Source organism: Trichoderma citrinoviride, assembly GCF_003025115.1.
Source record: "Trichoderma citrinoviride strain TUCIM 6016 unplaced genomic scaffold BBK36scaffold_15, whole genome shotgun sequence".
Classification (NCBI taxonomy): Eukaryota; Fungi; Ascomycota; class Sordariomycetes; order Hypocreales; family Hypocreaceae; genus Trichoderma; species Trichoderma citrinoviride.
In genome coordinates, this window is record NW_020194723.1 from 448,594 (window position 1) to 475,911 (window position 27,318).

Consider the following 27,318-nt stretch of genomic DNA (forward strand, 5'->3'; position numbering starts at 1 on the left):
CCCTTCTGGGGCCCTGGACTGTGCTCGTATGTGAGGGTTAACATGCTCTGCAGAGTCCGCCGAGAAGAGTTGCACGCATCGGATGAGTCCTCATGGAGCGAGAGTGAAGTAGACGCCGAGCTGGAGGCAAGGCTCAATGCGCAAATCGCCAAGTCACTGGGCATAGACGAAAGCGCCTATCGTCCACCGCAGCCCCCAGTCACCTTGCCTGTGCTTGAAAGGCCGCAGGCAAAGGGTAGACCAAAAAATGAGGCGCTCAGCTCTGATTCAGAAAGCGAACCGGACACCCCCGTTGGCGATTCTACGCCCAGCGACCAAGGTGGCGAAGAAGCCGAGGATGAAGGCTACGCATTCCGGCTCTTCAGCACGGCTGGCCCGGCGCCCAAGGTCGTGTTGGAGGATTACGACAAAGTAGTAGAGGGGAAGATTCTCAGGGGTCCGCCGTTATCATACTACTTGGCAACAGACGTGTCACCCGAGAAGAAGCGCGAGTATGAGGTGGCAGCCGTGAGCGGCGAAGACGTCCTTGCGCGATCCAAAGTGAGGCACTGGGGCCTTGAGCTCCCCTGGAAAGTCACGAGCATCAAAACAACAAGAAAGGCCCGCCCCGGGGAAGCGGTAAACCACGACGCGCAGATGGAAGGCGAGCAGCAGGCGAGGAGGAAGCGGCCGGGGAAGAAGAGCAGAATTGCGATGCGGAAGAAGGCAAGGGCGCAGGCGCAGGCGGAGGAGGAGGCGAAGAAGAAGATGGCGGACAAGGAGGAGCAGATCAAGGAGAAGAAGAAGAGGCTGAACCGCTTGAAGAAGCTGAGGAGGCGGGCGCAGAAGAAGGCCGAGAAGGGCGAGAATGGTGAGGGCGGCGGCGGCGGTGGTGGTGGTGGATCGGGAGAGGGTTCTTCTGACGAGGAGTGAGAGAGAGACGCTTCTTGCAGATTGGTGACGTGCTGTAACCTGTATATATAGAAGACAATGGTAAATATATAAAGATGGATCTATTTTGATTTGAGCTGTAAATACCCCTTTCTCAGACTCCTACAGTCTCATACTGATGAGATTTGAACGTCCGTGATGGATGGATGGCCAAGTGGTAGCTCGAGGTATCTGCTCAGCGCTCGCGACCGCACTAGTACCTCAGGGGACATGAAAGTGTCCAGCCAATGGGGGAGCTCCCACCGACCCCTCCAGCCACAGCGTCGTGCCTTCAATTGCCATCGAGCTCCCAATCGACGTTGCTGGAGCTGCAACAGACCGTCGTCACCAGCGCCGACACGCGACATCTCGCCTCACCAGCATCTTTTGCTGTGATACCGCGTCTTCACTTCATCCGTCCTCGAGCAGCTGTATCGTACAGACTCCATGGCCTAACCAACACCCCACCCCTGAAGCAGAATATTCGGCGGCACCCCGCAATGTGCCACTGCTACGAGCATCGAGAAACCACGACGTCGCATCGCCCATGATGAACAGCTTGTGGTCTTCAGCGAAACCTGCCCCGGAGTCGTCGAGCGAGGCTCCCACCGAGGCAGCGGAGGAGGCTGTCGAGACCCCCCAAGACGAGTCCGCGATTGACGACTCGGCCGATCCATCGCCAGCTCCTCAGCTGCCGCCACTTTCGACGTCCAGGGGCGCCTCTCAGCAGTCGCAACAGCAACAGCCGCAGCGGCAGTCCAACTCTACACAAGGCGGCGCCTCGATGATGCCCTCTGCGAGCAACCAAAACAACGCCGGCAATCGGTCGCAAGCTCCCCAGCATGCTCCCACCGACTCGCTGTCGCTGATGCAGCTGCGGCACATTGTCGCCAGGGTCAATGCTGCTGACCCCGCGGCATACGACTTTGTCTACTCGGACATGGGGCCGCACGCGGAGGAGATTGACGAGTGGTTCGTGTACCAGTTCTGGCAGTGGGTGCGCCTTAACGCGGCGCAAAAGGCCTTTGAGTGGCACTGGAAGCACGAGTCGGGCGGCAAGCACGGGTGGGACGACGCCGACCACGATACCAGGGCGAGGTTTGTGCAGGGCGCCATTGCAGGCGTGCAGAGCAACGACGCGGCGCTGAGGGCGAACTCGATTGGCAAGATTATGTATCTCGTCTTGGGCAGATGGGGGGACACGGCGATGCCGCACGCGACGGACGAGAACAGCCGGTCGATTGCGAGCATCCCGCAGCTCCAGGCGATGAAGGCTGGCGTGGCGTGTTTGACGTCTCTGGGAGGGATACCAGTCATCTGGCAAGCGCTGAGGGACGTCTTTGAGATTCACTGGTACGGTCCATGAATCGCACGCGGTGCAAGAGCTTTGAAAACGTTTACAGGAAGTCTGACGCAAGGACAGGTCTGGTGATATCCAACAAGGCAGTGCGCAGGATGCTCAGGATGAATTGATGAATCTCCTGACCATCATGTACATTGTGGTCCAAGAGACGTTGAACGACCCCGAGGATATGGCCTCAACAGAAGCAAAACTACGTATGTATTACAAAGTTATTTCATGGGTCACTCGTTGAAGAGATGAGGACAAAGGAAGGAAAGAAGACGCACAGGCTGACTTGGAACGCGTAGTTGAGCTGAATCCCTCCCTGGTCGATTTCATGATGCTGGCGACTTCCAAGCTGAGATGGGATGAACAAAACACCATGCCCCATACCCAGGTGAGCGAACCCACAGCGCTTAAACGAGCTCTTGTGTTTGGAAAGTCTCATTGTTGACGAACGGCGTACAGATCTTCCTGCTGTTCTGGAAATCCATCCTTCTTGTCTTCGGCGGAACAGAAGACCTCAAGCGTGTCAAGGAGGCCACCAGCGAGCTTACAGGCGGTGATAAGAGCAAAGATACCATCACGGCCTCGCCCCTGGACTATCACGTCTTTCGCCAGGAAGTCACCTCGAAATACCCGGCCTATGTCCCGCCACAGCCCTTGATACCGCTAGAGGCGGACAATTCGTCGCTTCTTCCACCTCTGCCTAATATGACGAGCCGCAGTGTTGCCAACGGCATCATCCCCCAGCCGCCCAACGTACAACTGGGAGGCGCATCCATCCTCAACCAGCCAGTGCACATTGCCACTCCAGCGCCATCACCGCCGCCGTCCCCAGGCGTCGGCGGGAAAGGAGGCAAGAAGCAAAACTACCAGACCAACCAAAACTTTCCCTTCATGTACCCTCCTCTCGATGCCACCAGTAACAGTGCTGGCGGGAAGGGCGAAGCGGGATATGGCAACCCTCTGGTGTCTAGAAAGTGGGAGGGTAGCGATATTCCCGCCTCAATCCTCGAGGCTGGGCAAATCTTTTCCTCGCGTGTCAGGATGACCCGAGCAACTCGTCAGCTCTGGGAGGAGCGAGAGCGATTCCTCAAGTTTGAACGCGGCTGGGAAGCTGATGATGACGCTGATGAAGACGACGACGATGACATTGAGGATCTCGACCTCAATGAGCTCACATTGGAGGAGAAGGAAGTGCTGCGCGAGCTGAAGGCCGAAGATAAAAAAGAGAAGAAGAAGAAGGAGCGGTCATTCCCAGGCCCGGAAGTCGACTTTGGTCCTCAACCAGAGAGGCTGAGCGAACGAGACAAGCAGCGGCTCATTGCCGTGGAACGTTTTTATGTAAGTGTGCCGTGTTCCTGACCCCTCCGTCCCTTCCCTTGGATATAAGGCTAATGTGGGTTTGTAGGCCAATGCCTTGCCTCATCTCCAGTCCATTGTGATTGTTTTGCTCCGCCCAATCCTTGTTAATGTCACGGCTATTGTGGCCCAGCAGCAGAATCAGATGGCAGGAATGACCAGCAGGGCCAACAACCCTGGTATTAATGGCGGCCATGGGTCGCAGAGGGGCATGGATATGAACGCACAAGGCCAGCAAGAGCAGGAAGCAGAGCCGTCTCCTGAGGAAATTGACGCCACTCGAACACGGGAAATCACGTCAAAGGCTATGACTGCCATCCTCCTTCTCCTCCTGAAATGGCTCAGAGTCTCGCGTGAGTACTGCCTTGAGAAGAATTGCTGTCGTGGATGTCTCCGCTGACAATGCTGTGTGTCTCAGATGTTCTCAAGTTTGAGTACTTGACTCAACTGCTGTTGGACTCAAACTATCTTCCCCTAGTGCTCAAGCTGTTTGCGCATCAGGACATTCAACAAGTGGTCGACAGTAAGATGGACCATGCTGAGAACAGGTACTAGATGGCCCCCCTATTCCGAGAAAACGTGCATGTCATGGCCTTGATTTGCTTACTCTTTGACTGTAGCTTTTTCCAATTTTGCAACATCCGATCTAGATTCAAGGATAAGACCGAGAGTGACGAGGCTGGCAATGAGGGAGGAGACGTGGCCGATGCAGACGGCCAAGGCGAAGGCGGCGACGGGCAGCAACCAGGAGGAGAAGACAGCGAGGATGACGCAGCGCCGCCGCCGATTAGAAGACAGCGAGAGACGGAGGAGGCGGAAGTGGACCAGATGGAGGACGTGGCCTGCGACGGCGTAGAGGACGTCCGGATGCGGCCGGAGGTGGACGAGATGGGGGTCCCCCTGAGCAACATCCCCATGGAGCCCATCACCGACTTTTCGCGGCGCAACTTCTTCTCCCTGATCAACTACCTGCGGGTGATGCAAAAGATATGCAAGAACAAGGCGCACCGCAACCTGCTGCTCGTGCAGTACAAGTCATCCACCATCCTCAAGAAGTCGCTGCGGGTGCCGCAGCCCGAGCTGCGGCTGTACACGCTCAAGCTCTTCAAGGGCCAGGTGCCGTACTGCGGGCGCAAGTGGAGGCAGTCCAACATGCGCGTCATCACAGCCGTGTACCTGCACTGCCGGCCGGAGCTGCGGGACGAGTGGCTTGCGGGCAGCGACATTGACGCCGAGGTGGACTCGGCGCTGCCGCTGGAGCAGGCGCTGCGGAGCCTAACGCACTGGCTCAACGTGCGGCGGTACCCGGAGCGCATCGCGGCCGACATCCGCATCGCCATGAGGGAGGAGCAGGACTTTTTCTCGCGGGAGCTGGAGAAGGCGGATCTGAACTGGTCCGATCTCATGGTTGGGGGGGACGATGCGATGAGTGAGGTGGATCATGGGGAGTCGACCTGGGGTTGAGATTTGCATGATGGTTGCCCTCCTCCTTTGTTTTCAATTTTGCATGTTTCTGGCAATGAGCGAATGATAGCACTGGGGACTGAAATGTTTTCACAGGAGCGGTTCAGGGGGGGTTCTTGAGCGCAGACTGTGGCAGCATTTGGTTTTTTTCTCTTATGATACTGACCATGTCAAGACGATAAAACTCTACACGGCGCATGATATGCTTATTTCTGCCTTGTGAAGATATAAAGACAAGATGTTCTTGTTAATTCATTACTATTAATTGGAGCTGACAAAAGTCAAAAACTCTTGTGGGGTGGATTGCTAACCCTTCCCCCTTATCTCTACATGGATATTGATATTCATTCATAGTTGACAGGGACCCCTAGAGGCCAGTATTCCTCTCATGGGAATCCGACAAAGGGTTGATGCTGTTTCCTCCCACTGATGCTCAATCAGCGTGAGCCATATATACATTCAATCATACACGGTTTTTTGTTGGTTATCTGTCTGGTGGGTGGGGGGGTATTTCGTTTGTCTCGTTTCCGGCCGTTCATGGCAGCATCCCCTGATAGTGACTGTACATCTTGGGACAGGTCTCTATTAACGCTGAGCATGGTCGTAGATGCCGTCGTCGTAGCGGTAGTTGACCGGCTGGCCATATCCAGCCGTGCCCTGGGGAGCCGCATACCCGCCGGCGCCAGCATACGCAGTGGTGTTGGTAGTAGCAGCCGGCCCCGTGACGCCCGAGTAGCCGTACCCAGTCTCGTACTTGTTGTTGTAGTCGGTGTGGACGTAAGGGTTCGAGATGTCGTTGTTGTCCGCGTGGTGGTGGTGGGCATTGAGCTGGTCGGGCTGCGGGTGCGCGGGCAGCATGTTGCCCTCCTCGCTGGCGTCGACGACCTTGCGCCCGCCGAGGAAGCGCCCGAAGAAGCCCGGCTTCCGGGTGCTGGTGCTGGCGGTGCGGCCGAAGCCAGACGTGTAGTCGTTGCGGGGGCTGGGCCCGTAGCGCTTCTCCTTGCGGTGGTGGCGCGCAAGGGCGACCTCCATGAGGATGGAGAGGATGTAGAAGAAGATGGCGATGATGGAGACGGCGAGGCAGGCCGTCTGCAGGCGGCACGCGGTGTGGAAGCTGGGCAGGGTGGTGAAGCCGCTGTGGGCCTTGACGGTGGCGTCGGACTGGCCCTTGCCAAAGGGCGTGTCGAGCACGCCGTCGCAGGTGCCGGCGCCGTTCTTGTTGGCGACGGCGACGTAGACGAAGGCGCCGATGAAGCAGATGTCGAGGACGACGCCGAACAAGGCCGTCAGGGTGCGGCCCGCGAGGCAGCAGAGCGTCAGCAGGGCCAGCAGCGCGTAGGCCACGGCCGCGCCCGAGATGCCCTCGACGGCGCGCAGGCTCGTGGCGATGGGCAGGTGGTGGTTGTGCAGGGTCGCGAGGAAGTAGGAGTAGATGGCGAGGACGATGGCGGCGCAGCAGAACTGGATGCCGCGGACGAACCACTGGACGAATTTGAGGCCGAAGCCTGTTCGGGCGCCCATGATGGATGCTTTTTGGCTTTTTTTTTTTGCCTGGTTTGAAGAGTCTATTTGAGTGGTGATGGGATGGGATAGGATGATGATAGGATGAGAGGACAGGAGAATCGTTTGCAAAGTTGTTGAGAGAGGAGGAGGATGAGGTGGAGGATGAGGTGGAGGATGAGAAGAGCGAGGAGAGAAACGTCAGAAGAGCGGTATGAAGAATCAAACCCCGGAATAAATAAAGCCCCGTCTCGTTTACGCAACCAAAGGACCCAAAAGAAGCGGACACAAGATCAACACTCAATGGATTCATTAGCTGAAGAATGCCGCTTCTAAACAGAACAAGAAAGCCGAGCAGATGATCAAGATCCAGTCTTTTTTAGTTATCTTCATCAAAGTGTGGCTTGCGCGCACTGCACACATTTCTTTAGAGGGGCTCACATGCTTTTTTCTTTGGTTGGTTTGTGGCGGGGCAGTTCGTTCGTTTCGTTTCGTCGTCACTGGATGACGTACTGCCGTGCCCCTTGCACCTGTGGCTGAGGCGGTGCTCCATCAAGGTGGGTTTTGTTGCTTGAATGGAGATGCAGCTGAGGTGGCGATTGGATGGGTTACGGTTAAGGAGATGCTTTTTACGTCAGTGGTGAAAGACTTTTTTCTTTTCATGGGCCGAGATCTCTTGACTATCTTGACTATCTACCTTAGCTGGAGGCAGCCGGCCTGAATGTATCGTATGTAGAGTTAAGCTTGGGATGGATCGGTACTCGTAGTACTTGCATGTTGTGTTGAGATGCAAGTCAATTTGGAGGTATCGGTACGTTGCTCATGGTGCTGCTGAACCAACTGTGGCTGTGCAGCCATACAGAAACCCTCTGCATCGCCAGTTTTCGCCTCCTCAAGTCAAACTTGTTCCAACAAAGAAACACTGCAAACCAAACTCAATTAGCCATATTGAAGCAAAACTTCAGCTGTAGTTGGAAGAAAGATTGACTCTTCGGAAAGAATGTCTCACTGGAGTGAAACAGACAGGGCTGAAGAAACCGAGACACAAACCCAACACAGGAGCATGAGACGAAACAACAAGTCTCCTCCCCCCACCAAACGGGTTCGTGCGTTTTTAAAGATCTGACCGGACGGAAACATGCAAGGGGCAAAACGAGACAAAAAGGCAGCGCCACCGGAGAAAAAGAATACTATGTAGGCATCGTCGATCACACACGCAGGCGAGACACAAACAGAGACATGCAGCCGAAATACTTATACTAGTAGTACTATGAGGTGTAGCCAGTGGAGGCTCCAACGAGATTCAAAAGAGAACAAGTCAGACGCCACGCCCTTTCGAGTCTTGCGCGTGCAAGTTGCAATGTCTGACCGGTGCTGCTGCTGTGACTGAGCAATTGACATTTACTGTACTAGGTAATTGACTTGAAGCACTTCTGTTGCTTCTGTCTTGTCAACTTGACCTTTGGCAAAGGCGCATGTGTGCATGTGCAAGTCAAAGGGCGCAATGCTTCAGACGGAAGACACGTACTACAAGGCACCGACATACTGTAGTACTACCTAAGACGCAGCAGCCAGTCAGAGTGAGACAAGCCAACCCCTCACTAGCAGCAGAGAAATCTTTCCATGCCTCGTTGCCCGATATAACCTCCATTTTCAGCCTGTATAAAGATCGTCAGCGAGCTTATAGATACGTCATCACCCAAACACTCACTTATTGTTCCATTCATCCAATCATTCATTCCAGTTGTATTCAGCGTGCATCAGGCATCAGCGCATCCAATCTTAATATCCCATCCGTCAGTGCGGACTCGCTCTCACACCTTCAGTCATTTGCAGCAATGGGGTCCAAGCCCAACATGAAGATCCCCTACATAGAAACACCACTCATCAAATCCAACTCTCTCTCAGAAGTAGCCGGCTGGTAAGCGCACCCGTAGTGACTACATAGTATTTTCCGTCCCTTTACTTACCACCATCCCAGCAATGTCTTCCTCAAGCTGGAGAACCTCCAGCCCTCAGGGTCCTTCAAGTCTCGCGGCATAGGCAACTACATGGTGGCCAAGCTCGCCGCGCAAGGGCCCGACGCCGCCAAAGCCCACTTCTACTGCTCCTCAGGAGGCAACGCCGGGCTGGCCTGTGTCCACGCCGCCATTACACTGGGCTGCCAGGCCACCATCATCGTCCCGCTGTCCACGACTGCGTACACCATCGACAAGCTGCGAAAGGCCGGCGCCTCAGATGTGATTCAAATGGGTGCCTCATGGCAAGAGGCCGATGACTATCTCACAGGCATTCTGATGGAGGAAGCCCGTGCTAAAGGAGACGTAGCCATCTACGTGCCTCCGTTCAACGCACAGGAGATTTGGGATGGCAACGCGGGCATCTCGCACGAAATCGCAAGGCAAATTCCCACAATGGTCAAGCACTATCCGGTAGCCGTGGACGGCGCAACAGATGACGATGCTACGGCACGCATAGCCGATGTCGATGCCATCATTTGCAGCGTCGGCGGAGGCGGCCTCTTGTCAGGTGTTGTGCAGGGTCTCGACGACCTGTCCATGAACCAGACTCGAGTCATTGCTGTCGAAACATTAGGAACAGACTCACTTCATCAGGCGGTCCAAAAGGGCGAGCTAATCACGCTGCCCGCCATCACCAGCCTCGCCACCACTCTCGGCGCGAGAACCGTCTGCCAGAGAGCCTTTGAGTACGGGCTCCGTGACCAAGTCTCAACCGTGGTCCTCTCCGACGCTGAGGCCATTGCCGCTTGTAAGCGGTTCGCTAGCGAGGAGCGCTTTCTCGTCGAGTTATCGTGCAGCGTCTGTCCTGCCGTCGTGTACAGCGGCCGCTTGAAGGAGCTGGTTCCCGGCCTCAACAAGAATAGTGTCATTGTGCTTGTAATATGTGGAGGGTCCAATATATCGTACGAGATATTGGAGCAATATCTCTCAACCCTGGCTACCGAACAAACGAGCTGATAGGTCTAGAACAAAACTGAGGACAAAACAGAATGGACATGCTGCGGACGATGAATCTAGACTGCTCTCCGAGCAAGGGACGGCCCGCAGCATTGCTCCGCGAGACAGGGAAAGTGGCAAGCCGGACAGAAAGAAGCGTAAATTTAGACGTGGCTGGAGGCGTCCGATTCATTGCTGGTAGCATCAACCAATGTCACCATGGCGTTCGGAGTCTTCCCCGGGAGGGGTTTCTCTTCTTCTTTCGTTCTCCAACTCCAGCTGGACCAGGAGGACTTTCTTGGCGTGTTACTCTCGGGTAAAGTCAAAGGCCCAAAGGAGAATCGAGCAGTGGCTGAATGGTCACTTTCATATATTCTGTCGCGTGCCCTCTGAGTGCCAGTGCTCCCTTCCGGAAATAATATGTTTAGCGAAATATAGAAGTGCTCCTCTAAGCCGTGAGGCTGATCAATATAGCAGCACCCTTATGGTTGCATGGCGGAGGAAGGGGCCGGCTTCTCGGCAACTTTCCCGGCCGAGGAAAGATTTTGCACAGCCCGGTGGTGCAAAACGCAGAGATGTGTGATGTTGGATTTGCCGTGGGGACTGGGCTTTTTGTTCTCGGCCTGTTTCATTCCGCTGTTGAATGATGGCCAACCTGCAGGTCGTCGAGTAGACTCATCACAGGCGTTGCATTGTGAACCGAACGCAACTGCACGGCGGTAGCGAAGCCGGCGAACGCCAGAAGCACCTACGGCCAATTTCTGTGGCGAGGATCCGCGAGGGACCAGGATCCCTCAAGCGACTGCCCACGAGAAGCGGAGAGGGTGTGGACGGGCTGCAGCTCACTGCTCAGATGCAGGCGAACGGGACCGTGAAGGAAAGTGGCGTCCTTCATGTGCTCACTTACATACGTGCATTGTACATGGTGGCGCTTCGACCTCTTTCAGGTTGCTCGTTTTGAGGACCCTCTGATACGCAAAACCTCACAGATCCCCCCAGACGAGGATGGGAAAGAAGAAGAACCAGGCCAAGAGAAGCTCGTATGCGGTGTGACCCGTTGCTTTGCTGTGTAAATGTTCTCGAGTGCGCTGTGAGGCAGCTTCCGGTGAGGTGGAGCCATATACTTCTCTTGGAGGTGACAGAATAATCGAGACAGGGAGCATCTGTGCCTGTGCGAAGTATTCGCGACTGGTCTGCGTATGATTAATAAAGCAAGCCATTTATTGGCTTGTTGCTCAATGGAGCCAAGACACAAGCTCTCAATCTGTCATGGCTTGCGATCAATTGAGCAAAGAGCCAAAAGGAGGGACCCTGTTCGTGGTAGCAGTATTGAGAACCTGCAGCAACAATGTGCCCCCGCGGCAACCACACGCGGGCAAAGTGCTGCTCACGATCCGTTGTGTATGCGCTGAAGGCACTGTTTGACTCAACGCAAAAGTCGTTTGCTCCTCCTTTGCTTTGTTTTCGTTCCATAAGCGGAAGATGCATTCAGGAGGTTGTGCCGAAGCCCATGCCACCATCATCTCCATTTAAGGTGACGGAAACGAGAGCCTAGACTTTATCAGAGCAGCCAGGTGATTTGCGGTGCGTGTCACCCACATCCACAAGGCTAGTAGTCAGTTGAACTCTCGTAATCCCAAGGTGTAACCATCGCCTCTCTCTTGGCGGCTTGCGGCACAGCCCAGGTGAAATGAGCTCGTTGTACGAAGCATTGCGGGTGATGCCTTGCAAATCGTGCTAGCAGCCCGTCCTGGGCTTCAAGGTTTGCACTACGGCTGGCTTCCGAGAGTATCGATCACGCTGCCCCTGGTGAGCAGCGGCTACTAAGCCGATCTGGTGATAGCCGGCGCCTCCCAAGATCCTCACCGGGAAGCGCTGATAGCACTTTGGTACTGATAGTAAGACTAACGCCAAGATGCCGGATAGCCAGCCTTGGCCGCCCTTCCACGTCTATAGTCGTGCAAGTACCTCGTAAAGGCAGTCGAGCGGATACGGAAGTGGGAGGGAGGGAATACTAACTGCTTTCTGATTGTCAGTACATATCAAGCGTATTGCGGGAGAGGACTCTTTGTCTGCTCGTTCACCTCGTCTACCCTGCCAAGCCGGTCGTTCTTTGGCAAGATGGAACATTGAAGCATCAGCCAGCATCACCACCGTCTTTCAGCTGCCAGAAGCCGCCCAAATAGAGCACGTCGGCCACTATTGATGCTGCCTGGAAAACCAATATTGCGACCTGTACGGAGGTCATCCATGCCCACATGCCGCTACGGGCCAGCAGACAAGGGATGATGGAGGTGGGGAAGCGTGAGCGGCGGGTTCGTCATCCGGCCTGTTCAGCCCGCAGGGATCCATTCCGTTCCGGCTTGGACTTGTGAGCGTTGGTGAGAGGAGAGGGAATGATGATATTGAGCACGTAGGCGAGAGGTTGTAGATACATGCAGGAGCCAGAAGGTCGGGTCACGGCATCTGGAAGGTGGATTCAGCTTATCACTTGTTCCCTACAGAGGTTGGGTGTGCTGTGATTTGCTGCGGCCGCTGCAAACCACCCACTGAAAGGCCCCGGAACCCCCCAAAGGGCCCCTAGAGGTCTTGGGCTTGGGGCCTGAGAGTGCCTGAAGTGCCTCGACGGTGGGCTAATGCAGGTCGGCTGCCAAAAATACGAGAACGACCTGGACAACTCAACCCTTGCAGCCTCGCATCTCTCCAATCGAGCGTCTCAATCCCGCCACTCCGGGCTGAAGACATGGGTTCTGCTGGTTGCGTTGCAGCGAGCAGAAGTCTGTCGACGACTGCAAAGGCCATGGACGGCGAACCAGAGCAGAGCCCAGCTGCAGCAGCTGCAGCCTCCATCGCACGACTTTCTGGCGCGATGCAGCTGCAGCCTCACCACCCTCCACCGAAGGAATCTGCTCTCTGTCTGTCTGTCTCTTTCGCTCGTTTCCTTTTCTTCTCTCTCTCTCTCTCTCTCGTTTGTATACACACGCTCGCTCTCCCATTCTTTAAAAAGGCCATGAGTCTGCCCGCTTGGTTCCCTGAAATCTGAGGCCATCCACGCTCGCTCGTTTGTGCGCTTGTGTTGAGATAAGAGCAAGAAGGGGACCGCAACACCATCGCAGCAACTCGTTGAGCTGCCACCGGCGACAAAGCCTCTGTCTTTGCGCCGTCTTCTTTTCCACCATCTGCCCGAGCGCTCTTCACAGGGTGACAGGCTTCCTCAGTCCATCCCACTATGAAGTCGACAGCTGCCCTGGTGGGCCTTCTGGGCCTGGCAGGCTCAGCCCTGGCTGATCCGACATGGCCCAACGCAGTCGACGAAATTGAGGAGATCATGACCCAGCTGCAGTCGTTCCGCGCCCGCAAATTTGCCGACACGGTGAGCCCGTGCTCCAACGAGGCCTCGGGGCCCGGCCGGCAGAACGCCGCCGAGTGGCTCCGGGTCGGCTTCCACGACATGTCCACGGCCAACACGTACTTTGGCATTGGAGGCCTTGACGGCTCGCTGCAGTACGAGCTGGACGACGGCGAGAACACCGGGCCCGGCCACAGGACGACGCTCGAGTTCATGGCTCCCTATGTCTCTCCCCGGTCGACCCTGGCCGACCTCATCGCCCTGGGCGTCTACACGTCTGTCCGCTCCTGCGGTGGCCCTGCTGTGCCGATTCGCGTTGGCCGCATTGATGCCACCGGCAAGGGAGCTCCAGGTGTCCCTCAGCCGCAAAACTCCGTCGCCACGTTCAAGCAGCAGTTTGACCGCATGGGCTTCAGCGTCGAGGAGATGATCCAGGTCACGGCCTGCGGCCACACCTTGGGCGGCGTCCACAACACCGAGTTCCCCGACATTGTTCCCACCGGAACCGGCATCGACGGTGAGGCGGGTCTCGACTCGAGCGATGCTGTCTTTGACAACCTTGTTGTCACCGAGTATCTCTCCGGCGAGACCAAGAACCCCCTCGTTGTCGGCCCGTCGGTCAAGATTGACAAGAACTCCGACTTCAAAGTCTTCAATGCCGATGGCAACCAGACCATGGAGGCTCTAGCCGATGCAGACACTTTCAAGTCCGTCTGCAAGACTGTCTTGCAAAAGATGATTGAAGTTGTGCCCCCGAGCGTCAAGCTGACCGATCCCATTGTCCCCTACAAGGTCAAGCCTGTCAACCTGCAGCTGACCCTCATCAACGGCGGCAGCACCCTCCAGCTGACGGGCTTCATCCGCGTCAAGACTACTGGCCTTGCTCAGGGCAGCATCTCCAGCGTGTCCATCACCTACAAGAACCGCAAGGGCACCACCGACTGCGGCCTCAGCACCTGTGTCGTCACCAGCACCGTCCAGGGCGCCAGCCAGGGCTTCGACGATACCTTTGCCTTCTACCCCATCTCGGTCAACATCCTTGCCTCCTCAGGCATCTCGTCTTTTACCGTCACCGTCAACAATGCCGACGGCACCAAGGACGTCTACGACAACAATGGCAACGAGTATCCTGTCCAGGATGCCATCATCTTTCAGTCGCCCCAGAGCTGCGTCCTCGGCTCCTCGGGCGCTCTGACGGCCGTGGCTGCTGTCCGCAACGACCGCCTCAGCCAGGGCGCGCAGGTCAGGGTCTGGTACAAGACGCCTCAGACGAACAGCCCCGTTCCTCTGCTGCAGAACACCACCATGGATCTCAAGAAGGGCCAGTGTGCCGGAGCGTACACTCTATTCAACGTCGACTACACCATCCAGGGCGGCCTGGCCTACGAGGGATACGTCGACGTCATCAACGGTGACCAGTCCGACAGCTTCAAGGCCCTCACCGGCGTTGGCGGTACCTGCCGTGCCTTTGCCAACCCGGCTGCCTGCGTCGGCGGAGACGATGATGGATCTGGTGGCACGACGTCCGTCACAACCGGCTCAGCCACGACTGAGGCTCCCCCTACTACCACGGAGCCTCCTGTCACGGAGCCTCCCACGACATCAGAACCTCCCACTACGACGGAACCTCCCACGACATCAGAACCTCCCACGACGACGGAACCTCCCGCGACGTCAGAGCCTCCCACGACGACGGAACCTCCCACGACGTCAGAGCCTCCCACGACATCAGAGCCTCCCACAACAACGGCGCCTCCCCCTGTCACGGAGCCTCCAACGACGACGGCGCCTCCAACGACGACGACACCAGTTCCTACTCCCAGCCATCGCCCTTCAGTCGACGGATATGTGCTGATTTCTTGCTGGACTGAGGGTGATGGTACGCGTGCTCTGGCTGGCAACGCCTATGCCAACGACTCGATGACCCTGGAAACCTGCAGAGACTTTTGCAGCGACTATGTCTACTGGGGTACAGAGTATGGCCGCGAATGTGAGTTGTCTACCTTTTCCTGTTGACTTGGTCTCCCGAATCGTCCTCGAGCTAACATGCCACCCAGGTTACTGCGGCAATACGCTTGCCAAGAGCAGCGCGGAGGCTCCCATTGACGAGTGCAACATGGTATGCAGTGGTGATGCTAGTGAATTCTGCGGTGCTGGCAACCGCCTCGAGCTGTACTCGACCACGGCCACCCAGCCTCCCGCTCCCACTGGCACCCTGACCCACGAGCCCACTGTCGGCCCATACACACTGGTGGGCTGCTGGACGGAAGGCTCGGGGGATCGCGCTCTGGGCCAGAAGGCTACCATCGACCCTGACATGACCAACGAGGCCTGTGCCGAATTCTGCTCCGACTTCAGGTACTTTGGCACGGAGTATGGCGACGAATGCTACTGTGGTAGCTTCCTTGCTGGCTCGAGTGCAACCGCTCCCCTGGCCGACTGCAACATGCCCTGCGCCGGCAACCAGTTCGAGTACTGCGGTGCCAGCAACCGCCTCGAGCTTTACATCAACCCCAACGTGACTGGAGGAGACCCTGAGCAGCCCGCTGCTGCGGGCGATTTTGTGTTTGTCGGCTGCCAGACCGAGGGCAACGGCACCCGTGCTCTTACGGGCGCTGCCACCGCAACCGGCACCATGACCGTCGAGGCCTGCGCTGAATTCTGTGACGACTTTACGTACTTTGGCACCGAGTATGGCAGCGAATGTTATTGTGGCAACACATTGGCACCGTCATCTCTCAAGGCGCCGGCGGCGGACTGCAACATGCTGTGCAGCGGCAACGAGCTTGAGTACTGTGGTGCGGGCAATCGCCTCTCACTGTACACCAAAAAGCCTGTCGAGCTCATAGAGCTCATAGACGGAGCCTGAGTGATGATTACGTAGACTTTGTTGTCCTGATGGAACGAGTTGGCGGGGATGGGTCATGCTGTATGTTTGTAGGTATATAGAGGCGGCGGATCTACTTGTCTATATGAGACAGATCAGACTAATACTGAGTGTAGGTTTGGATGCAGCATTGGATAGATGCTAATACAAATAAATGAATACTGATATTGGACTATGCCCTGGACTATGAAGTGATATGTTACCTTATGTACGAGCAGGTAGTCGCATCACTCTCAACGGTCTTATAAGAGCAATCAGTTTTACCTAAAATGTACTAGCGTACCCCGTCCAACGACGCGCTTCATCAATATTCGGCCCCTCATAATCGATCACCCTTCACTCACTCTCCCAGTCTCATTCACACCATTAATTAACCCAACTCACGACACAGGGCGTCTGCTCAATAATGGTAGACACAACGCCTGAAAATGACCGCGAAGTAATGAGCACCCAATCTTACTTCCTTGGTAACAAAAACAAATAAAAAAAAGAGCCAAGCTGATACTGGAATACTATGTTTGTTGTGTATTCATAGCGCCTCAAATCGGCACTCTGGTACGCCATAGGACAGATTGTGGACGAAGAGTCGCTGAAGCGGAACCGCAACGCGACGCCGCAGTTTATCGGGGCCTTGACGGAGATGGTGTGGGCGCAGATTGGTGAGAGCCATGTTTCCTTCTTTTACCTTACGTATCCATACTAAAAACCTCTCTTTGTTCCTCCATCGTCGTCGTCGTCATGATTGTTCAAGAATACACATAAAAAAGTTGAAAGTAGAGAGGCTTACAAACATGAGTTATATCTATCTATCAGAAAGCGTGGCGATCGACCTCGAGACATTCTGCAACCACGCGGGCCGGACGACGGTCACGACGGACGACGTGCTGCTGCTGGCGAGGAAGAATCCGGACCTGCACGACATTATGAAGGATTTCGTGGATGGGCTCAGGGCGGAGAAGGAGGCTGCTGGGGCTGGGGCTGGTGCTGGTGCTGGTGGGAAGAAGAACAAGGGGAAGAAGTAAAAGGGGGGCTTTGTTTTGTTTGTTGCAAGAATGCCCTTTGAATGAAAAGGTGACGCAAGTTGAGGGAGATGAGGCTGTGCTTTGGTTGGTGATGGGGGGGCTGATCATGATTGCGTTACCCCCATCTAGGATGGAGAGATGGGAAGCGTTTTGGGGAGAAAGAGTTGAATGGGGGGAGACTTGGGTTGGGTTCTGGACGGTGTGCTTTTCCATCAATGGCCGGGAATTGTTTGTCTCGGTGAAAGCAAGTCAACGCGGGACTTTTGGGTTTCACAGGTATTAGAGCGAAAACTGCTTAAAGCACTCCGAGCTTAAAACAACCAACATACCGAACCAAGGGCAGCTTTTCAGACACAGCAGGAGGGCCGGGCGAGGTGTGCATGTTTATAACGCCGCGAGAGGGACCTCTGCAGCTTGTCATGGTCGACGAGATGGGGTATTCTCATAGCGGGCCTACGGATCACAAAGGCCGGAATGGTGGGCCATCTCGGGCCTCCCCTTTAAGAGGACGCGGAGATGTTCTGGCGTTTTGAGCAGCAAATTTCCAGCAGAAACTCTACGATACATGAACAATGATCGTCGCAATGGTGAGGTTTACTTGTTGATCTCTACCAGGTATCTCGAAAGCAACATATTTCTTCTACCACCGGCCCACTGTAAAGAGCAGCAAGACATATGGCCCAAAATGAAGCCCCATGTCGAGGGCAAATCTATTCCTTCTATCCTCTTTGTGAAACCGGGAGCCACATGCTATGTATATCTCCCCTTCAGCTGAAATCGTTACCTCTTCCTTTCGTCCGACCCACGACTGTCACCTCGACGTAATCTTGACTTTGCTCACCTCCAGCGTCTCCGTATCCACCAGCACCAACTCCTTGCTCTTGGAAAACGACGGCACGGCAATGAGCCGCACGCTCTGGCCCTCGGGGCCGTGAATGACCTTTGTTGCAAACTCGGGCTGGCAGCCGACGAAGTAGACGTGAGGGCACGATTTGAGGACAAACGGGTCGTCTTCTTGAAACGGATAGCTCCCTGAGTAGTTTTTCTCGTCAGTAACGCTCCAAATATATAATTATATATATATATATATATATATATAGAAAACGGAAGGGATGAGGCAAGAAACATACATAGCGTATCGGGCGCTGTGGGAGCGCAGCATCTCCATCTGCACATGGCCTCCATCATGCCCAAGCGGTCGTCGCTCTCAACATACTTGAACACGTCGTCGACGTTCTGCCCGCCCGTGCCCAGTACCCTCCACCCTTCCACCTCTGCCTCCCAGGGATTCGTCACGGTATCAAACCAGCCAGGCTGGGACGCTGATGATGCTGATGCTGAGGCGTTTGCTGCGTAGGCTCTTGAGAGGGGGAACATGGCCGTGTGGATGGGCTGCTGGGGGTAGCTCGCGTTGGCGGGGTCCTGGGCGCCGGGGAGGAGGGTGACGGGCATGGAGGGCAGCAGCTCGGAGACGAAGTCGTCAAATAGCTGGGACGGGATGGGGTTGTATGCGCTGGCGTCGTACCCGTACTTCTTCTGCGCCCGCTTCTTGACCTCGTCGTCTTCGTCTTCGGATCCCTTGCTGGCCGTCGTCGAGATGGAGTCGCCGGCGATGATGAGCCTGCTGATTTGCGACACGCCGGCCTGCTCCTCTGGGCCGAGGGCCTCTCCCAGCAGGTACTCCAGCAGGAGGTTCAGCTCGAGGTCGTACGAGGCGTCGGTGCCGGAAAAGGACAGCCCCGACACGATGGCAATCTTCTTGCCGCCTCCGCCGCTCCCCGGGGGACTGTCCGTCATCTCTGTATCCTCCTCGCTCTTTGCCTTGCCGCCGGCCGAGGGCGCCTTGGAGAGGGCCCAGCGCTCGGGCTGGGGCGCCAGATCGGGCACCTTGAGGTCGATGACCTCAAACTCTCCGTTTGTGTTCTCGGTGCCCATGACGGCGATGATGCACCCGGTGACGAGCGGGATGGTGCTGAGCAGATCGCCCACCAGGCGGACGCGGCCCGAGTCGTCTTCGAGCATGGTCTGGTCGGAGCCGTCGTCGGAGTAGTACTTTTGCGAGGAGATGGGCGCCGAGAGCCAGCGCTGCCGGGAAGTCATACTGCCGTTAGAAGCCACACACACACCCGAGGCATGGAAGGACAGCTGTTGGACTCACATCCTTGGACACATCCTCGAGAATGTTGGGCTTCAGCTTCATGTCCATGTACACGGTGCCCGCAACCCAGCACAGCTCGCCCTGCCGCACGTCCAGCACGCGATCGACCCTCTTGGCCCGCTCGCCGCCAATCTCCGTGTCCTCCCACGCCCTGGCGGCGACCTCCTCCACCGCGGGCTTGATCTTGGCCAGTCGCAAAAAGTACATGTCACCGTACTGCTGCTTGTACGAACGGTTCTTGTCGAGGGCGTAGGAGTGCAGCGGCTTGTAGGCGGAGGGGGCTCGGACGGGGGCCTTTTGCGGGAGATGCCTTTTGAGTCATGAGTTAGAAGGGAAGTGAAGCAGCTTTGAGGGCGAGTGGCTTGTTTAAAAGGAGAGAAGTTCATACGCGGGCGCCTCGAGGAGGCTGGAGATGTCCTCGAGCTGGACCATGATGGCGGCGGTTAGGCGCTGCTGCGGCCGAGCTTGCAGGCTTGGAAAAGAGCGCCTTGATGGGTTATGATGATGCCTGGCCTTGTATCTGTGTCTAGCCGTGAGAAAAAAGAGAGTCTTGAAGGGAATTGAGTCAGTGAGGCGATTGGTTCCGCAGTTTGACAAGACAAGTCCAAAGATCGTGCAGCACCTTTGACGCTGGTTGCGAGCTCGACGCGCCGGTGCTCTTACAGCACTCGATTTCTTTTCTTGTGCCCCGCGTTCAGACGCGCCTCGGACTGGGGGTCGGGGCTGCAAGTATTTGCTTGTACTTCGCAGCCCACATATCTCGAGCTGGTACCAGGAACTGACGCAAGGAGTACATGCGTGTACTTTGTGCCGTCTCTGGCAGTTAAAGTGCCCCATTACACGCCGAACATGGGCTCTAAATGACCGCTAAACTTGAACAGCCAGATGCTTACATGTACCTTAGGTATCCAAAGACCCTGCTGAAGAGCCGTAGTTGCACTGCAACTGTAGGGCTCTCAAAGACGGCGTGTTTCGGACTCCGGACTCTGCGCTTGAGAACAGAACTTGATCTATTTACTACTTACTTGACACAATAATCAAATTTACCCAAGTATGTTGATCTAAAGGTATGAAAACACCCCCCACGTTGGACGAAGAAAATAAAAAGCCATCGACGTCTCTGAAATCCTACGTCAAAAACATCCGATGATGTAAAGCTTGAGAGGGCCGAGAAATACATACATGTAATGACGGATTGCCTCTGCTTTAACGCTAGAAAACTCCGCCGGCGGGGCCCGTGATGCTGCAATGAGACATCCGATGGAAGCCCTAGTAGAAACTCCTCCCAACGTTTAAATAAGCATAAAAGAAGTCCGGCTTGCCCACTTCCATTCTCAACTCGACTTGACTGTGATCCTGTCTCTCAACACATCTCATCTAGTCTTTCACAACTCATTACAACTTCTCTCACAACCCACCTCATCCCTCTCCGGAACTTATATACTACTACCAGTAAACTCACACAACCGCCAAAATGACCTCCAAACAACCCCAATCCCCTCCCCGAATCGTCGTCAAGAACCTCTCCTACACGTTCCCCGACTTCTCCACCGGCGTCCGCAACATCTCCCTCGACCTGCCCCCCCGCTCCCGCACCCTCCTCATCGGGGCCAACGGCGCCGGCAAGACCACGCTCCTCCGCCTGCTCGCCGGCAAGCGCCTGGCCCCCGGCGACGCAATCTCCATCTGCGGCGTCGACCCCTTCAAGGAGGGCCTCGAGGGCGTCACCTACCTCGGCCTCGAGTGGGTGCTCAACCCCATCGTCCGCAACGACATTGGCGTCATGGAGCTGCTGCGCTCCGTCGGCGGCGACGCCTATCCCGACCGCCGCGACGAGCTCGTCGAGATGCTCGACATTGACATCAACTGGCGCATGCACGCCGTGTCCGACGGTGAGCGCCGCAGAGTCCAGCTGGCCATGGGCCTCTTGCGGCCCTGGACCGTCCTCTTCCTCGACGAAATCACCGTCGACCTGGATGTTCTCAGCCGCTACGAGTTCCTCGCTTGGCTCAAGCGCGAGACCGAGAACCGCGAGTGCACCATTGTCTACGCTACCCACATCCTGGACAACCTGGCCGGTTGGCCGACGCATCTCGTCCACATGCATGTCGGCACCGTCAAGGAGTGGGACACGGCCGACAACATGCTGCGGTCCATTGATGCCACTGTCGGCCCTACCGGCAACAGCCGCCTCGGAGAGCTGGTCATGGGCTGGCTGAGGGAAGATCTCAAGGCGAGAGGGCCAAGAAGCCAGGCCAACATTGCCCCCGAAGGCAAGACGTATGGCTTTGGCGGCATCAAGATTGGTGGTTATGGCGATGAGTCCAAGCAAAGAGAGAATTAGGAGTGTGCTAGTTCGTCTCTTGAATTCTGTTTTCTTTTCTTCTTCACTCCCATTCACTCGGGCCGCGGTGGAGGAGAAACGGGGTATTTCATTTCGGCATGGACGCCTTCAACGGCTTATGAGTTGACGCATAAGATGGACATCTCACATCACGGACGGTTGGGGAGCACAGCATTCAACGGTGCATTGGCGTTGGCTTTTGGGTGGATGAGCAGGCCTCAACTCTGCCTTCACACCCGGGATTTCGGGTCTCGTTTGTTCCTTTCAACACCCATAGATGATATTCTGGTGGACACGTGGGATGCAGCACGGTTTCTTTCCTTCCTCTTGTTTTGTTTCATTCATGATACCCTGGATTTCAACCGACGGGATATAGGCAGCTGGTCCGCTTCAACTGGACTCGGTATACATAGTCGCCATATGTTGCAATAGCATCATTTTTTCCTCTGCGCCATCAGAGAGCATGAAGCATCTTGGCCCGCGCTCGCGGCGTTGCGTCCATTGACTTCTTCAGTACTGTCATTGTGTTCTTCAGCAGCTCGGCAATGCCGCCGAGATTCTTTTCCGCAAGTGATCTCAAGACCTCGATGCGATACTCTTGCCATGCGAGCTGTATGCCCCCCGCAGCAGCCAGTTTCGTGAGGCTGGTCTGCGTCACGGGCCCGGCATGCCTTGTCCGAATGGAGCTGTCGCTCGCAATAGCAGCGTCCTCCAAGTCTCGCACAGACTGGATGCTCTGGAGGCAAAGCACCGGTGAGTACGACAGGGAAAACAGTGAAGCAAGTGAAAAGGTCTTGTCCACCGACACCACGTACGAAGTGAGCTTGGAGACAGCAGGCCGCGGCATCATGCAGCCGTGCGAGTTGGTATCCGCATCGCTAAACGCTCGGCTTCTCCAGAAACAGTTGCAAATGTCCATGAGATAGCCGTTGTACAGATTGACGTAGGCTCGGTCATAGGAGAGGGCATCGATCCTACTGGAGCCATCGTTCCTCGCCTTGGTCGACATGGCCATCTCAAAGCCCTTCTTGTAGCACGCCAAGATGTCGCACAGGCGTGATACCGTCGCCACGGAACCACTGAACAAGAAGATGTAGATGAGCTCAGAGGGTGGGAGTTCAATCCGTATGTAGTCCTTCAATCTTTCGTCGTTGACAAGGCGGACTGCCTGCTCGTAGAATTCAATGATGGCCATGTCCACCGATTCCGTTGGAGACGTCTGTAGAAGTGTAAGGCTGAGCTGTCCGGTGTGGCGTATCAGCGCCCTCAGGCTCGTATCTGCGTGGGCCGGGATTGCATCGCTGGATTGTGATACGGCAATCCAATGATGCAGTATGTGAGTGTACAGTGTTAATACTTCAACTTGAGAGCCGGGCGTATTGTCTAGGACAGCTGCCTCCAATGGCTGTAATATGTGTTCATAGAGCTCTTATAGACGGTTAGTTTCCCCAAAGGACGGCCTCAAATGCGATAAGAAAGCGAATACTTGCCTTGAAACTCGACTAGGGGGGCATATGACAAAATTTGCAAGATATGACCACGCTGGCCGGACCCGTTCCACTGTTGAAGAAAACGCGCAAAGAATTCGAGGAGAATGGGGGGTATAGACTATATCATTCGTTCAAGTCAGTCTTAGGCAAAGAGCACCTGCTGCCACTCGATGCCAACTCACTTTACTCTGCACAACAAACTCTCGCACGACGTCCAAGACTTCCCATAGTGTGGCCTCGTCGGCATCCCCCTCGAGGACATTCTGCAAAACCGAGCTCAGCCAGTTGGCTATCCGCTGATAAGCTTCCGCGCTGGGGCGTAAGAGTAAGAGTTTCTGAAGCAAAGGGTCTGCAAGAACAGCCACGAGCTGATTTGGCAGCTCTATCCTGTCCATTTTCTGAACAAAGCCGGTGACATTCTCGATTTCTTCCAGAGTGATCGCGTTCTGGAAACAAGATTAGCATACAGCTAGGCTGGTTTCTGAAGGCTGACCATATTACCTCAGTGACATGAGACGTGTGTACAGATGGCACAACTCTATTCCTTTGGCCACGCCCCGTGGCACGATTGACTTGGAATCCATCAAGGGCTCCGCGTGTGTTCTTCTCCGCTTGTGAAGCATACGCCTCCTGGATTTCCTGAAGCCTTTCCTTCCAGGCAACATCCGGGTGCTAGAGCCGTGTCAATACCAATAGCTTTCTAACCTCAATACATAACAACATTCTCACCTTGAATGCCGAAGCCTTGCCACGGACTAACTCACCCAATATAATCTCGGGATAGTAATCTTTGAAGACTCTCAGAAGGCCGATCAGATACGGATCATTCGCCGTTTGCCGTGACAGAGTTAATCTGTAACTGGCGTCAGTTGCCAGAATTGTAGAGTAGCCATCGGAAATGGGGCACTCACAGAGCTTGAATTCTAAACGGTTTGACATGCTTTCTCCGCGTAATCAGTGCTAATAGATGGCAAACATTCGGTCTAATCGCCGCCGTATCAAGCAAGTTGAAGAGAACCCCATAAGCCTGGGCAAGCACAGCCGGGGTCTCTAAAACGTGGTGGACCATGATGAGCCATTTCAAAAGAGCTACCTGAATGGTGAGCGAAGGCTTGAGCGTTCCATGGCCGAGAGCGCCGATAATACGGACGACAACATCGCGTGATACTCTGGCGACGGGATACAGATTCCTGGCTATAGCATTTAGACTGGCCTGGTCGAGGTGACTGGGCGTAACCAGCAGGCCTACAAGCTCGTCAAGCGCAGTCGGAAGCAAGCCGTTCTCGTAGGCCAGAGACGCCAGGCTTGCTACTGTGGGCTTGATATTTGCCCCCCGAGATTTGGCTGGTAGCTTGGAAGCTATGCGTACGAGCAAGTCAGTGGGCGCCTACGCTCGAGGAGTGGGAGGGTTTGAACCACTCACCTGCAGCCACATCTTGGATGAGTGCGTCAATCTCCTCAGCTGCAGACGGCGACATATCGCCGGCAACTAATACACCGAGGAGGCGGCGAATCGAGCACGGATATGGGTACTAATGGATATGTACAGCAAGAGGCCGATCGGACTGAGACCACGGCGATGGCGCGTCTGTTGTTGAGAAAAACAAATCCGAAAGAAGCGCGGTGCAGGTGCCGGCTTCAGGTCCTTATGCTCTAACTGTCGTATTCGGTGGAGATGCTTCCCATAGTCCGGTGATGAGACAATTGCCACGTCTGATGCGCTCCGCTGCCGGACGTTGGGCCTGATTTATGGCCAGTGAGAGATGGTGATGGCGTCGTTTGGACGAGTCTCCCCGTTGGGTTCTTCACCTACAGATGCTGCCGGCAGTGGTTTGTGGGGGTGGTGGTTATTAGCGCGAAGGGTTCCCACGCCAGCTGATAGCTGTTGGAGAGGATATGCGCCCAATCCTGCCCAATTGGAGAACAAGGAGGATATCAGTGTGAAAACGGTATGAGAGAGAAAAGGAATGATTGAGCTTGAGCAAAGTCATTACAGAGCTTCGAGTTTGGAGTCGCGCTGTGACGAGCTCGTCAGCTAGCAAGGGCGCTAAAGGCTGAGGTACGCTGAGATACAAGCTGGCGGCTGTTGGGTAGCACATTTTCAAGGATCGCCGGGTAGGTACTTGTCTGTACCCGGTGCAGATCTCGAATCTCGCACAGTATATCCTTTGTTAAGCCGTAAGTGTCCCGGCATCGCTCCCCGAAGCTCCATAAAAGCAAATGTTGAATATGCAAGACATGACAGAATAGGCGACTCGCATGCCCTCACCGGTCAAATCTGTATGAAATCTGGGCAGAATACGACTGAGCGTCACGAGGCGCTGGAAGATCTCGACGTGGCAGCCGCTGGCACTGCATTGTTGGGCTACTGCAGGTACCGTTTCCGCAGTCGTCGCACGTAAATGTCCCACAGGTGTCTACATAGACACCTGTGGCAATCACCGGCAGAGATCAATGCCTGAAATCGGTGCTCCGTACATGTATTCCTTAGGAGCAAGGAACCACTTCAGTGCCTGATTGCTATAATTATATATCAATTTGCAGGCTGATTAAGGCTCGAACTTTGTTTGTCTGCCTCGTTCACCGAGTGGAGGTTGCAAGCACGGTACTAAAGAAGTACTACCAGGTGCATTTCAGGGACTATTGCCCAAATTCTTGGCATCGTGCACAGGAAGCTGGATGGAGTGTGTCTTCTTTACATGTATTACACACTTGCCATCATTACCCTATGAAGAAACAGTGGTCATAAATTTGGAGGCGGTTGCACTTGCCTCGGTCGTTGTTGTATGATAGGTGCTCGGAAGGTGCTCTCCATGCCTGGAAGGCACGAGGTAGGTAGGGACTTCCATTGTAGGCTGCAGCTTTCAAAACACCAAACAGAAATTCTCACAGCCTAATCTTCCAACTTCCTTCTCTTCACCCATCATCTCGACATCCTGACTCTCCGCCTTTCGCCTCAAACTCCACCGCTGACTCGACCGGCGACACCTGCGTGGCATGTACTAGAACGGAAACGCGCTACTACTACGACAAAGCTCAGCGACTTTCGGCTTCTTGTCGATCCTTGACATCTCCCGCCCTTCCCGTCTGCCGGCCCCATCAGTCCGGCATATTGGGCCAGCGCTAGGCCCGATACGATCTCGCAATTGCTCTTCCATACGACTGTCCGAGTCGAATCACATGTGGACACCGCCTTCTTCCGGGCCAATATACCAATCAGAAACCATCTCATCTGTCTATTGGGCCTGGTGTCGTATGCCTTCATCTGACTGGACTGGCGGGCTGATCATGGCAAAAGCCTCACCTGCCTACCAACCGGGGCCGTCCACGCTGCATCCGGCAACCGTGGTCTATTCGGACAGACACTCCGTTGCCTCAACTTGAACCTGCACAGTTCAGATGGATCTTCTGTGGGGGACGACTACCATTGACTGCTCAGTGGCTGTTGGGCAGTTCCTTGACCACACAAAGTTGCATACAGGTGGATGCGGACCATATCACAGGTATCAACAGCGTCCGAAAGGAACCTCTTCTATGTGCCCTCAGAGAATCGAGACATGGTGCTTGCCGAGTGTACTTTCTTTTCCTTCGGACCAATCCGTTTTGATATTCCTACCCAAGTGGCAACATGCAGACCACCTCAATCACCGCCTTGGCCAGGATTCTCATTGTCTGGCATCCCACAGCTCTACTACACTTGGCAACCTGCATACAGGTACATAGTCCACGAAGCAGACACTCTACGGCCGACACCTTGCCTGCACCTGCTGTGAGGGCAATATCTTTTGGCCCAATCCTACAGCTGGTCGCCCTGCTTGCATAAAGGCGTCTACTCATTGGCCAGTGTATGCAGAGCATCTCGTACCTTCGCCACACCTCAATTTGGCCTCAAGTTTCCTTCCAAGGCGCCCATCATTGCTTGCCATAGTGCCAGCGAAGCAGCTAATTGCCCAGCTTGAGGGACTGCATCCTTCGGCAGCCGTCCCCGGGCTAGCCCCCATCTCCTTTGATCCCCCATGGTCAGACATCTTGGTCAAGGGTGGGCCGGGCATTTGTTTGCTTGCCACGCCCTGGGCATACCGAATGTTTGATCATGTCTACAGCCAATCCCACGAACCCCCACGTGAAGTTGATCCTTACACTTCCTCACCCCTTGCCATGCGAAGCTTTTCGCAGCCCATTGAATTGTCCCCCAACCCCTTGCTTGACCCAATCAAACAAGACACGATTAGGGCTATGTTACAATGCATAGCACATATGTCGCCGCCCTCTGTGGGAGCTTAGCGGTGCGGGTTCTTTTTCAGCTGATACCGTATGAAAAGACTTGGCGAGGAATATTGGACGCCATCACAGCTCCCTCGCGAAAGACTGCACTGTCCAGCACCATTGCTCTGATCACTGTTTGTGGATCGAGCTCTTCTGCTAAGGGCACTGATTGTGAACAGCTCATAACAGCCGGGGGAGTTGGGGAGCTGTCGAAAACCCTTCAAGCGTCGTCACATCGCGAGAGTGGCGGAAGCTTCTACACATT

General features: G+C 55.2%; 9 protein-coding genes across 9 annotated transcripts; 6 read left to right on the plus strand and 3 right to left on the minus strand.

The window, feature by feature from the left end:
* Window positions 1-42: 42 nt before the first annotated feature.
* Window positions 43-916, plus strand: BBK36DRAFT_1183802 (hypothetical protein; the record flags this gene model as incomplete). Its single annotated transcript, XM_024896370.1, has 2 exons — window positions 43-210; window positions 253-916. 2 exons carry the CDS (start codon window positions 43-45, stop codon window positions 910-912), a joined length of 828 nt encoding a protein of 275 aa, XP_024746202.1. The 3' UTR covers window positions 913-916.
* Window positions 917-1,456: 540 nt separating this feature from the next.
* On the plus strand, window positions 1,457-5,080 carry BBK36DRAFT_1172173 (N1221-domain-containing protein; the record flags this gene model as incomplete). Its single annotated transcript, XM_024895694.1, has 7 exons — window positions 1,457-2,262; window positions 2,333-2,466; window positions 2,560-2,648; window positions 2,720-3,598; window positions 3,666-3,969; window positions 4,035-4,164; window positions 4,237-5,080. The coding sequence occupies 7 exons, from the start codon at window positions 1,457-1,459 to the stop codon at window positions 5,078-5,080; spliced, it is 3,186 nt and encodes a 1,061-aa protein (XP_024746203.1).
* A 585-nt stretch (window positions 5,081-5,665) lies between these two features.
* On the minus strand, window positions 5,666-6,601 carry BBK36DRAFT_1128091 (hypothetical protein; the record flags this gene model as incomplete). The annotated part of the gene is made up of 1 exon (XM_024891579.1): window positions 5,666-6,601. One exon carries the CDS (start codon window positions 6,599-6,601, stop codon window positions 5,666-5,668), a length of 936 nt encoding a protein of 311 aa, XP_024746204.1.
* Window positions 6,602-8,418: 1,817 nt separating this feature from the next.
* Window positions 8,419-9,558, plus strand: BBK36DRAFT_1128252 (threonine dehydratase; the record flags this gene model as incomplete). The annotated part of the gene is made up of 2 exons (XM_024891592.1): window positions 8,419-8,501; window positions 8,562-9,558. 2 exons carry the CDS (start codon window positions 8,419-8,421, stop codon window positions 9,556-9,558), a joined length of 1,080 nt encoding a protein of 359 aa, XP_024746205.1.
* Window positions 9,559-12,539: 2,981 nt separating this feature from the next.
* BBK36DRAFT_1136445 (carboxy terminal WSC domain-containing protein) lies at window positions 12,540-15,834 on the plus strand. Its single transcript, XM_024892978.1, is given in 3 exon segments — window positions 12,540-14,876; window positions 14,944-15,794; window positions 15,806-15,834. The coding sequence occupies 2 exon segments, from the start codon at window positions 12,767-12,769 to the stop codon at window positions 15,753-15,755; spliced, it is 2,922 nt and encodes a 973-aa protein (XP_024746206.1). The 5' UTR covers window positions 12,540-12,766; the 3' UTR covers window positions 15,756-15,794; window positions 15,806-15,834.
* A 345-nt stretch (window positions 15,835-16,179) lies between these two features.
* BBK36DRAFT_1172177 (hypothetical protein) lies at window positions 16,180-16,795 on the plus strand (the record flags this gene model as incomplete). Its single annotated transcript, XM_024895695.1, has 3 exons — window positions 16,180-16,212; window positions 16,309-16,432; window positions 16,587-16,795. The coding sequence occupies 3 exons, from the start codon at window positions 16,180-16,182 to the stop codon at window positions 16,793-16,795; spliced, it is 366 nt and encodes a 121-aa protein (XP_024746207.1).
* An 809-nt stretch (window positions 16,796-17,604) lies between these two features.
* On the minus strand, window positions 17,605-19,393 carry BBK36DRAFT_1136446 (hypothetical protein; the record flags this gene model as incomplete). The annotated part of the gene is made up of 4 exons (XM_024892979.1): window positions 19,342-19,393; window positions 18,954-19,263; window positions 17,926-18,880; window positions 17,605-17,827 (listed from the first exon to the last, which is right to left on the minus strand). Exons 1-4 carry the CDS (start codon window positions 19,383-19,385, stop codon window positions 17,607-17,609), a joined length of 1,530 nt encoding a protein of 509 aa, XP_024746208.1. The 5' UTR covers window positions 19,386-19,393.
* A 1,034-nt stretch (window positions 19,394-20,427) lies between these two features.
* On the plus strand, window positions 20,428-21,297 carry BBK36DRAFT_1162670 (P-loop containing nucleoside triphosphate hydrolase protein; the record flags this gene model as incomplete). The annotated part of the gene is made up of 1 exon (XM_024894463.1): window positions 20,428-21,297. One exon carries the CDS (start codon window positions 20,428-20,430, stop codon window positions 21,295-21,297), a length of 870 nt encoding a protein of 289 aa, XP_024746209.1.
* A 454-nt stretch (window positions 21,298-21,751) lies between these two features.
* On the minus strand, window positions 21,752-24,265 carry BBK36DRAFT_1183824 (Mis6-domain-containing protein; the record flags this gene model as incomplete). The annotated part of the gene is made up of 6 exons (XM_024896371.1): window positions 21,752-22,702; window positions 22,970-23,233; window positions 23,289-23,459; window positions 23,517-23,640; window positions 23,699-24,146; window positions 24,211-24,265. 6 exons carry the CDS (start codon window positions 24,263-24,265, stop codon window positions 21,752-21,754), a joined length of 2,013 nt encoding a protein of 670 aa, XP_024746210.1.
* Between the last annotated feature and the right edge of the window lie 3,053 nt (window positions 24,266-27,318).

What these genes read in the sequence shown, in the direction of transcription:
- BBK36DRAFT_1136445 (XM_024892978.1), top strand. Translation starts at nt 12,767, where the DNA reads ATGAAGTCGACAGCTGCCCTGGTGGGCCTTCTGGGCCTGGCAGGCTCA. An exon ending in TACAGAGTATGGCCGCGAAT is followed by an intron (nt 14,877 to 14,943) that starts GTGAGTTGTCTA and finishes CATGCCACCCAG; the next exon opens with GTTACTGCGGCAATACGCTT.